Consider the following 11,950-nt stretch of genomic DNA (forward strand, 5'->3'; position numbering starts at 1 on the left):
ATTTATTAGCAGTTGGTTTGTGTTCCATCATCCCTTCAGCTCTCAGAGGGCTTTCCATATTGGACCTGGAAGCTAAAAACTCAAAATTAAGAACACACACAGCAAGCATGTAAAACATACTCTCTGCATCTTATTCCACCAAAGACCATAAAAGAGATAAAGAGCTGAAAGAGCAAGAGAGGCACTTTGTATCACTTAAGTGTTTCTGAAAGTCCAAAGGATTTGGAAATAAATTTTGATTAAGACTCTTCGCATAAATCACATAAATTTTTCATCAAAATGATCAGATGTATCATATCCCCCACAAACTTAAATTGTCAACCATTATAAAATTATATTGCTAATAGTACATTGCTTCAGGCACTTAACAGAATTATCCAGATAAAATAGACATCATTGCAAAAAGTAAAAGGAACACAAAACACCTAATAAAACACAAAACACTCCTCTTTAAGGACTCAGATGAAAGCTGTTTTGTTTTCACTTGAGCATACCTTAACAACCACTAGTGTTCTCCCATTTCAAGTGCCTTCACTTATGCTTTTATGATATTCCTTGTGCTCATCCTTTCAAGGGACTTCAGTACATTCTAAAATATTTGAGATTACTCAAAAATGGGATGATTCTACAAACATCAAGCAGAGAAGACAATGATGACAGCATTTAATTCTCAGCTCAGCACAGAAAAATAATTATTCAGAGGACCTGACTTAAATGCTAATTCTAGGAAGAAACAAGTTTGCAGCAAAGCCATGCTGAAGGATCCCAGGGGACACAGGGTGGGAAAAAGTACTGGAGACATCTATAACCAGACTTGTGAATGGAGCTCTAAAACTTGGGATTATTTCCAGAAGAGGCAAATCCATTCTACCCTACCAGGACCCAAGTAAAGATTGGGATTTAATTTAAGGCAGGGGTGTCCTGATCATGGCAACAGGTAAGAGGAGAATTAAGATCAAAGGAAATGCTGAAGAAGGATAAGAATACGACTCTTCTAAACATAAGTGAATCTGATGAGCTGACAATCCTCAATGTGGGGCTTTACTGTAGACCTTCAAAATCAGGCAATAAACTCTATTCCTTAAGGTTAAAATGGGTCCAAGAAACAAGGGATCAAGTTTTGTTTCTTCAGAGAAAGTCAAAGTACAGGAAATAATACAGAGTTAACTATTAACAACTCTTAGATGTCTACAAAAGGGAATGATGGCAGCAAAAGAAACTGCAGATACCAAGACATTCTACTTACACTACATACACTGAGATGTATTACCAAAGGAGGCTAAATATTCTAATAACTTTGAAGAGAAAGGCAGAATGTGATGGGTTTTTTTTTTTTAATTTTTATTTATTTATGATAGTCACACACACACACACAGAGAGAGAGAGATGCAGAGACATAGGCAGAGGGAGAAGCAGGCTCCATGCAGGGAGCCCGACGTGGGATTTGATCCCAGGTCTCCAGGATCGCGCCCTGGGCCAAAGGCAGGCACCAAACCACTGCGCCACCCAGGGATCCCTGTGATGGTTTTTAATGGCCCTCAGAAACATAAAAACAGAACAGAAATGAATGGCCACCTTAAACAGATTCATAATTTCAGATTCCTAATTCTCCTATAAACCAGGATCACTATTCCAAGGCATTTTCTAGACTAAATCTCAGTCAGTCAAAGCAGGTTGGCATTCTCACCAATAAGCAGTTCGTCAAAGACCTAAACCTTCACTGTCCAATATGACAGCCATTAAGCACACACAGGTGTCGGGTACTTGAAATGTGCCGGGTCAAAATTGAGACGGGCTGTATGTATAAACTACACACCAAGATTTAGAAAACTTTAGCACCAAAAAAGGAATGAAAATTCTATCAGTCAACTTTTTATATTGATTATGAGGTGAAATCATACTATTTTGGATATATTAGGTTAAATAAAATATATTTTTTTTTTTTTAATTTTTTTTTTATTTATTTATTTGTGATAGTCACAGAGAGAGAGAGAGAATGAGGCAGAGACACAGGCAGAGGGAGAAGCAGGCTCCATGCACCGGGAGCCCGACGTGGGATTCGATCCCGGGTCTCCAGGATCGCGCCCTGGGCCAAAGGCAGGCGCCAAACCGCTGCGCCACCCAGGGATCCCAAATAAAATATATTTTTAAATTAATTTCACTTGTTTCTTTTTACTTCTTTTTTAATATGTCTACTAGGAATTTAAAATGGCATGTGGCTCACATTTGTGGTTTGCATTATATTCCCTGTCAGACATGATAAGCAAACAAAATGAAACACCACTGTATCAAACACACTTCCAAGATGGTAAACATTCCACATGTGAACAGAAGACTAAAGAAGGGTAAACAGGATCAGGAGCATTCAGATGACTCGTACCACAGCACTAGCTATGCTGTTTGAAGGAAGTAATAAGCACAAACAACAAACTTTCTGGAAAAGGAGCAGCTGTAATGGCAGATTCTCTTTTCCTCCAGCTGTAAGTGTCCAGAGACTCTCTTCTTGGGTGGGCTCGCCCTCCTGCCTACCTTTGATGAGCTCCGGCCTGTACGTCTTCCGCAGCTGCTCCAGGAAGCTGTTGTAGAAGCTCTCTGCCTGTTCCGTGGGCATTGCCAGGTGGAAGTCAGGCTTGTTCCCCTTGAGGACACACTGGAGTGTGAACTGGCTGATGCACAGCACCTCGTACTGTTTGTCCATCACACTCTTCGACCAGTGCTTCCCACTTTCATCCTCAAACACGCGCAGGTTTAAAATCTTTCTGACCCTGAGGGAGAAAACAGTGACAAGAGCTATCTGAAGAATCATAAGCCCCCCAACATTCTCCATACCCCCAAGTGTTACCAGCATCCTGTCGAACAAGGACATAATGTTGACATAATGTTATGTGTATTACATATATATAAAGACAGAAGAAGGAAGTTACTTGGGCCTTGGGCAAGTTATTTATCCACTCTATGCCTCAGTTTCCTCATCTGTAATATGAGGTAGTAACAGACTTACTTCACAGGGTTGTTTTAGGATTCCTTTTTTTTTTTTTTTTTTTTTTTTTTTGGCCAGTTCCTCCAATTCACAGGCAGCTACCCATGCAAACCTGAGCTAAGAACAACCATCCACCAACTGCTCCTTCAGGTTGGTGGATATGTCAAGACGTGGGTTCAATTTTTTTAATTGAAAAATTCAATCTTTACACTGAAATAAATGATATCCCACTTTAACATCCTTTCTTGGAACTACTCAAAATGAAGAAGTGGGCAAACACCCTAGAGAAAACTCATGCTTATTGCAAATATGCAAAAAGACCTGGCAAAAGCCTCCCTGACAACTATGTCCCATGCCTCTTAAGCCCTAGGAGGGCCTCCTTATAAATGTGGATGACAAAGAGCAGCCACTGTGACAAGGAAGAGAAGCAGAGAACATTTATTCCTTAGCAGGAATTAGGTTCCAAATCTGATTTTCAACCTACTACAAAAGGGACAATCGGATGGAATTACACCCAGGTATAGGCCCCAACAGGCAGAATCCACAGATCACAAGTCTAAAGCAAATGTGCCAAGTGGTGCTGGGGGCAGGGGCGGGGTAAGTATGGGGACAGGTGAGGCTGCCTGTGCTGAGAGCCAGTCAGGAGAAAGCAATGGCAAACTCCCCTACCATAGTCAGAAAGAGCACCAGCTTTCAAGTCAGGTAGTCTAGATTCTAATTTGAATTCAGGCTTTTTACTATATACACGTTCATGATCTTAGGCAAGTCATTTAACTCTCTGACCCCCAGATCCAATGAACAACTGAACATTTTTTTAAAGACATAAATAGTGCCCAGATCATACTGCTCTACTTGAAAACAGAAAACACTCATAAGAAAAAAAGTTTGGTTCTACATTATGAGAATGGTTCATGGGTAAAGGACCAAACAGGAACTGAGGCTTTTGAGTTCCAGCTCTGCTGCTAATGTAGCAGGGTGTCACTGGACAGATTACACTTCCTTGGTCTCCTCATCTGAAACACGGAGACAGGGGCACCTGGGTGGCTCAGTGGTTGAGCATCTGCCTTTGGCTCAGGTCATGATCCGGGGTCCTGAGACTGAGTCCCACATCGGGCTCCCTGCAAGAGCCTGCTTCTTCCTCTGCCTGTGTCTCTGCCTCTCTCTGTGTCTCTCGTGAATAAATAAATGAAATCTTAAAAAAAAAGAAAAGAAAAGGAAAGGAACACGGAGATAGCCATATTACATCAAATCCAACACAGATAAAAGTCACAGCAGCTCACTTCACAGGACCAAAATACTATGGAAGTTCCCAGTGTACATATATATGCAACTTTTTTAAAGATTTATTTATTTATTTATTTATTTATTTATTTGAGAGAGAGAGAGCGAGCATGAGCAGAAGGGGGAGAAGGAGAAAGAATCTAAAGCAGACTCCACACTGAGCATGGAGCCCAATTCAGGGCTCAGTCTCACAACATGGAGATCATGACCTGAGCTGAAACCAAGAGTTGGTCATTTAACTGACTGCACCACCCAGGCACCCCATATACATATAGAGTTTAGATAGGTAGGTAAGCAGACAGAAATATACAGATATAGATATCTACAGGTATATATCTATACCACTATATATCCCATTCAAATAGCAATGACCTAGAAATCCGCCTCGTACATGTGTTCCAGTTCCTTCTGTGTATCTTCCAGAGAAATACCCAGCAACACACAGATGCCCCGTCCAATAGCACTTATTTGCTCTCCTCCAACTAGAAAAGAAACAAAAGTGAAAAGAGACTCAGAACCAAACAGGTACCATGACACGCTCTTAAGTAACCACAGGAATGTTTAAAAATCACATGTACTTCTTATAATTACTTTGGCAAAGTCAGCAGGTATTTAAAAATGAGTTTCAGGGACGCCTGGGTGGCTCCGCAGTTGAGCATCTGTCTGCCTTTGGCTCAGGTCGTGATCCCGGGGTCCCGGGATGGAGTCCCACATCGGGTTCCCTGCATGGAGCCTGTTTCTCCCTCTGCCTATGTCTCTGCCTCTCTCTCTGTATCTCCTATGAATAAAATAAAATCTTTTTTAAAAAGTTTCATAGGGGATCCGTGGGTGGCTTAGCGGTTTAGCGTCTGCCTTTGGCCCAGGGCATGATCCTGGAGTCCTGGGATCGAGTCCCACATCAGGCTCCCGGCATGGGCCTGCTTCTCCCTCCTCCTGTGTCTCTGCCTCTCTCTGTCTCTATGTCTATCATACATAAATAAATCTTCAAAAAAAAAAAGTTTCATAAATGCAGTAAGCCTATCAAGATTTATGTCCATCCTGATTTTATATCTGGAATGAATGACTTGAGGTTTTTTTAAGATTTTATTTATTTATTCATGAGAGACACAGAGAGAGGCAGAGACACACAGGCAGAGGGAGAAGCAGGCTTCCCACAGGGAGCCCAATGTGGGACTCAATCCCCGGTTCCTGGGATCACAACCTGAGCCAAAGGCAGACGCTCAACCACTGAGCCACCCAGACACCCCATGGAATGAATGACTTGTTAAGTGAACAACCATTAAGCCAAATTTTAGGGCCACATTTTCATCTGCGTCACCTTGGGTAAGACACCTCAAACTTTCCATGCTCATCTGTAAAAACAGAACAGAGTTTTCCTCCCCAAAGAATACAATTCCGCTGTATTAATTCTCAGAAAGGAAATGCCTGCTTTCCTTGGGAATCAGCAACTTTGGTAACACAATATACAGGTCACACAATAAATATTTATGTAAGAAAAATAAAGAAATAATTTTTCTACTTACTCCAAGAAGATAAATGTTATACATAAAAACACTATTTAAAAGTTAAGCTAAATAAATAAATAAATAAATAAATAAATGAATGAATGAATGAATGAATGAATGAATGTTAAGCTTCAGGGTGCCTGCATGGCTGACTCTCTTGAGCATCTGACTCTTGGTTTTGTTTTTTTTTTTATTTTTTTTTATATATTTTTTTTAATTTTTATTTATTTATGATAGTCACAGAGAGAGAGAGAGAGAGAGAGGCAGAGACACAGGCAGAGGGAGAAGCAGGCTCCATGCACCGGGAGCCCGACGTGGGATTCGATCCCGGGTCTCCAGGATCGCGCCCTGAGCCAAAGGCAGGCGCCAAACCGCTGCGCCACCCAGGGATCCCCTGACTCTTGGTTTTGGCTTGAGTCTTGATCTTGGGGTCATGGAATCAACCCCCAAATTGGGCTCCATGCTCTGCATGGAGTCTGCTTAAGACTCTCTCTCTCTCCCTCCTCCTCTACCCCCTCTCCTCCTTCTCTAAAATAAATAAATAAATCTCTTAAAATTGAAAAAGAATTAAGTAAATAAAAGGCTTCAAGTCAGCAAACATCTATTAATTTGTATTCTAAGCCAATGACCTCCAAATCCCTCTTAATCATGCACCTCATCCACAAAAAATAAATCTCTAAATATATATATTCCAAATATTTGTGTATGTATTTATAATCAAATGTACACTCTACTACCATTAGGCAGTATCTCAGTGCTGGCACAGTTCTTAGGCCAAGATCTGTCATCATGATGGTGAACCGAAATCCATATTTCAAATGTTAATCTTCTAACTTTCAAAATTTTTGGCCAACTTTTTGTCAAATCTCATTAGATTACTGACGTCTTGTTATTTTACCATCTATTAACCTAATGTTCCAATCAGGAAAGGGCAGACTCTGTCATTCTCTTGTAGTTTGCTTCTGCTGGATAATAGTATCTATAAATATATCTGACAAGGCATCATGGATTGGAACATGTTGTCGTATCCTGCGAGCTAAGAAAAGAATGGAAAAACTCCTCTGACAAGGGACCACCTGACCTGCAGTCTCCAGGGGAGTGTCAGCACCAACCCATTCCAACCTAAATACCAATAAAGCCTAATTTCTCTTCTTTTTATGCTAAGAACTATTTTCTTCTGTGCTGTTTTGCTTATAATGGACTATAAGTGATTACTGTCCTTTGTGCCAATGACTCAGAAGCTGAAACAGAAAGAATCTAATCTGAAATAAGCAGTAAACAATTGGGTGGTTGGCTTGTTTGTGTCACCTTAGAAAAAGCTTCTGGCTTCATTTGTTCTTTAAATATATCAGTATTATTTTCTTACAAGATCAATATTATTTTCTTAAATTTTCCCCACAGTATGTTTTAAAAGCTTAAAAATAATGGTTATCGAATTATACCCACCATTAAATTAATGCATACACATCAAAGAAAATTTGGAAAATATAAGAAACAGGAAGAAAAAAAGAAAAGACAAGTACTTTAATATTTTAATGACTTCCTTTTGATATTTTCTCTATCCACAGGTTTTCATATTTGTTTTCAATTACTTTAATAACACTGTATATAAATTTTTGTGTCTCATCTTTTCTCTTAACAGTGTATAAGGATTTTTCATGTTATAAGCTCTTCCTAAACATCTTTTCATAGTCACATCTCATCAAGTTGAATAGTTACTTCTATCCAATGCACAAACTAATCATCCCATTTGTCTAGATATACGGTTTGTTTCAAAATTCTCACTTCAATAAATAACACTGTGGGGAAAATCTTTATATACTAGACATTAGACTTTCATTTTTGAGCATTTTTAGGTTCACAGCAGAATTGAGCAAAGATACAGAGATTCAGGACACCCGGTGGCTCAGTCGGTTAAGTGTCCTATTCTTGATTTCCACTCAAGCCATGATCAGGAGATGGAGCCCTGCATTGGGCTCTGTACTGGGTGTGGGGTCTGCTTAAGATTCTCTCTCTGCCTCTGCTCCACCTCCTCTAAAAAAAAGAAAAAGGGAGTACTATAATTCACTGCCCCCATAAATGCATAGCTTCTCCACCACAGGGGTACATTTTTTTACAACTGATGAACCTACAATAACCCATCATTACCACTCTAAGTCCATAGTTTACATTAGGGTTTACTCTTGATGTTGTACATTCTATAGATTTGGACAAATATACAATAACATGTACCCACCATTACAGTATCCTACAGAGTAGTTTCACTTCTCTGAGAATCCTCCTTGCTCTGCCTATTCATCCCTCCAAATCTTTTCCTACAATTAGTATTCTCAGAACAGATTCTAAAAAAAGAATCACTATTCAAAGTGATTCAAATCACTATCTGAAGAGTTTCATGCTTTCCCTCTGCCACTCTCTTGTGTGTTCTCTCTTTCGAATAAGTAAAATCTTTTAAAAATATATATTTTAAAAAAGGGGGACGCCTGGGTGGCTCAGTCAGTTAAGCATCTGCCTTGGCCTCAGGTCATGGTTCCAAGGTCCTGGGATCAAGCCTGGCAGGGGGCTCTCCCTGTGCATCAGGGAGCCTGCTTCTCCCACTCCCTCTGCCCCTCCCCCTGCTCAAGCTCTCTCTCAAAGAAATCTTAAAAAAAAAAAAAATTGAACAGTTTCAACATTTTTATAATGTATTACTTGTCTTAATAAGAAACAAATTATGGGGATCCCTGGGTGGCGCAGCAGTTTAGCGCCTACCTTTGGCCCAGGGCGCGATCCTGGAGACCCGGGATCGAGTCCCACGTCGGGCTCCCTGTGCATGGAGCCTGCTTCTCCCTCTGCCTGTGTCTCTGCCTCTCTCTCTCTCTCTGTGACTATCATAAATAAATAAAAAATAAAAATAAAAAAAAATAAAAAAATAAAAAAATAAAAAAGAAACAAATTATGCCCCAAAGCCTATATGTGAGTTGCTCTCTTATTTTGGAATAGTTTTGCTCTCCACCTCCAGGTACAAGTATAAGAACCAGGAGGTCCAAAGGGATCTTTTATTATAGACAAATGGATTCCCAAGGGAAAAAACTTGAGAATCGCCATTTTAGACAACAGATCACAGGGCTAGAAAAGACCTGAGATATTTGGTCAATTTCCCATGTATACCATCATCACCACTGGCCTCTTCTTTATTTTCTTTTTTTTTTTAATATTTTATTTATTTATTCATGAGAGACACAGAGAGAGAGACACACACAGGCAGAGGGAGAAGCAGGCTCCACGCAGGGAGCCTGTTACCGGACTTGATTCCAGGTCTCCAGAACCACGCCCTAGGCCAAAGGCAGCCGCTCAACCACTGAGCCACCCAGGTGCCCACCACTGACTTCTTCAAGAATTCATAATCTCTGAAATTAACTCATTCAAACCCACTTTAGACCCTCTTCCCAACATTCTGTGATTCTATTCAGATTTTAGCTGCTGAAGCTGAGTGATGGGACATGGGAATTACCACACCTTGCCGCCTGTGTAACTAAATGAATATGTTCGAGGGGATCCCTGGATGGCTCAGTGGTTTAGCGTCTGCTTTTGGCCCAGGGTGTGATCCTGGGGTCCCGGGATTGAGTCCCACGTCGGGCTCCCTGCATGGAGCCTGTTTCTCTCTCTGCCTGTGTCTCTGCCTCTGTGTGTGTGTGTGTGTGTGTGTGTGTGTCTCATGAATAAATAAATAAAATCTTTAAAAAAAAAAAAAGAATATGTTTGAAATGTCCCATAATAAAGCTTTTAAAATTAGATTATCACAATAGCCATGCCAAAGCATCAAAATGTGCTTGACCAATCTCATTAAGTGTGTCTGCCACATAATAAAATAGGACTCCTGATACTGTACTCTGTCCCAACCATAAAATTGAAAGTGGCATCTTAGAATCCCCGTAATAAAACGCCATTCATGAACAGCCACATTTCAGTGAAGCCAGTCACATTCTAAAAGAGTCAGAAAATCTTTCCATTACAGTTCAATTAGAAGGCCTGGCTAATGTGAAAGTCCCTCCAGCACTGAGAGAGAATTCCATTTTATTTGACACCTTCCCACAATTAATATTCTTATCTTTTTCTAAATACCCTTATCTTTTTTAATATGCAGGTTTGTTTGGTTTTTAACTAAAAGCATACAATTTAAATAGTATTTAAATAGTAAACTAAAATCACTCCAATTATTCAGCAAACCTCACAAAATACATGTTCTCAAGATTCCAGATCATCAGAATAAAGAGTTTGACAGAAGATTAGAAGTTAAATTCCTCAACGTTCACTTGTTGTTGGTGATGACCACATAGAGCGAAACGTGATTTTGCTCAAAAAAGCAAAAAACCTTTACATCTATGAATTTCCTCGGTTTTAATTAATTTAAATATTAACTGAAAGGCCAAAAAACCTTTGTTTTAAAATCCCATAAATCCCAAAGCTCTTCTGTTCCTATTACTCCAGGACCATGTCCAAAACCAGTTAACAAAACAGCTCAGACATCAATAGGCAGAGCTGAAGAGTAGACTCTCTGATCTAAATATATGGTTTTGCTGGGTTTGGGGGTTTCTTTAGGGGATTTTGTTGCTTTGTTTTTAGATTTATACTTGTGTGGACGCAAGAACACATACTTGGTGTAGCCTGGCTCAAGAAAAGGATATCTGGAATTACTTGGACAGAGACAACACTATGATTCTGAGAAAGGGGAGAAAAAAAAAAAAAAAAGACTAGAAGACAAATCTAAAATCAGTCATTAACAATTTTTTTTGACTTCTCTCGGTTCGACTTTTTGAAACGACCGCCTTATACAGTCAATCATCTGGATCCCTGAGGTTCGAACTAGACTGCAGTGCCCAGCAGTGACTACAGGACTGGGGAGGGCTTGGCCCGCAAGAACCGGGGCAAAGCGAGACGTTTCCCCGGAATTCTTTGGGCGCCGACGCGTCCGCGCAGGACTGGAGCTGCGGGCGGGGCAGGGGTCCTCGCGCGGCGGCCGGGCCGGGCCGGGCCGGGCCGGGCTGGGCCGGGCCGGGCGCCGGGGGCACAACTGTCAGAACTCCGCGCTCCGCACGACTCCCCAGATCTGTGCACTTGATCGGCGGTGCGACTCCGTAACAACCGGGCACGAGACAATGGGCGAAAAGGGAAACCTACAGCGAAACGCTGGAGGGCGCGGGCGGGGGCGGGGGCGGGGGTCCTCGCCCCGGAAACGCTGCCTGCGTGGTGGTTGCGCCACGTTCCGCCTGAGGACGGCCACGGGGGTGCTCGGAGGTTCTGGCACCCGGGACCCGGGACCCGAGAAAGGAAAAAGACAATGAAGAGGCGCGCTGACCGCGGCCCGGGCAGGACCCTCGGCGGGGCCCCCGGGGCGCCCGGAGCCCGCCCGGAACCTCAGGGCTGCGGGGGCCGCGCCCACCGGGGCCGGCGCCGGGCACCCTCCGGGGGCGGCGGGGACTGCGGGCGCGGACGGCGGGCGCGGACGGCGGGCGCGGGGTCAGGGGTGGCTCCTCCCGGCCCGGCCCGGCCCCGGCCCGGCCCCGCCCGACTGACCTGTGACGCTGGCCCGGGTGACGCGCTGCACCACGGCTTTCATGGCGGCGGCTGCGGCGAGTCGGGCGGCGCCGCGCTCTTCCGGCCTCGCGACTCTGCGCGCGGCGTGGCGGCCGGCGCCCTCTGCGGGTGACACCGGGAAGCGCGGCGACAGCCCCGACGGACCCCGCTCGCCGCGGCGCGCCCACGCCGGCCACGCCCACCCACGGTTGGCCCCGCCCCTCCGGCCCCGCCCCCGGCGGTAGGCCCCGCCCCCGGCCCTGCCCTGCCCCCGCCGCCGGCCGGCCCAGCTCCCCGCAGGCACCGAGACCCCCACCCAGATCGCGCCCCAACCGCGGGTTCTGGACCGGATGTTTCTCGCATCCCCGAAGTAGGAGCCAGTCATCCCGAAATCCCAGCTTTGTCCTGAATCCGAATCCTGTCGTCCTCCTCCCACCCTTCGGCCCCTCTGTTCCCGTGCTTCCCAAATTCCTTTTCCCTTGTCTTCCTGCCTCAGTGGCTTCTCAGAAACCAGGCAGAACAGAATCTGCTGCCTAAAATAGCCATTTAAGTGCACCAGGTGGTTCCGCAGTTGAGCGTCTGCCTTTAGCTCAGGTCGTGACTCCGGGGCCATGGAATCGGGTCCCGC

At 43.7% G+C, this 11,950-nt stretch overlaps 1 protein-coding gene across 5 annotated transcripts in view; it reads right to left on the bottom strand.

Moving 5' to 3' along the window:
• Window positions 1-11,480, bottom strand: part of DTD1 (D-aminoacyl-tRNA deacylase 1) — a 198,379-nt gene extending 186,899 nt beyond the window's left edge. For 3 of the 5 annotated variants that reach the window (XM_077872020.1, XM_077872017.1, XM_077872016.1), the window contains exons 1-3: window positions 11,323-11,480; window positions 4,653-4,743; window positions 2,530-2,765 (exon numbers count right to left, since the gene is read on the bottom strand). In XM_077872020.1, coding sequence (XP_077728146.1) covers window positions 2,530-2,765; window positions 4,653-4,743; window positions 11,323-11,365 — 370 coding nt within the window. In that variant the 5' untranslated portion in view covers window positions 11,366-11,480. Of the gene's footprint in view, window positions 1-2,529; window positions 2,766-4,652; window positions 4,744-4,852; window positions 4,986-11,322 lie in introns of those variants that run through there. The other 2 variants (XM_077872018.1, XM_077872019.1) reach the window with 2 other exon arrangements.
• Window positions 11,481-11,950: the final 470 nt, after the last annotated feature.

This window comes from Canis aureus, chromosome 26 (assembly GCF_053574225.1).
Source record: "Canis aureus isolate CA01 chromosome 26, VMU_Caureus_v.1.0, whole genome shotgun sequence".
NCBI lineage: Eukaryota > Metazoa > Chordata > Mammalia > Carnivora > Canidae > Canis > Canis aureus.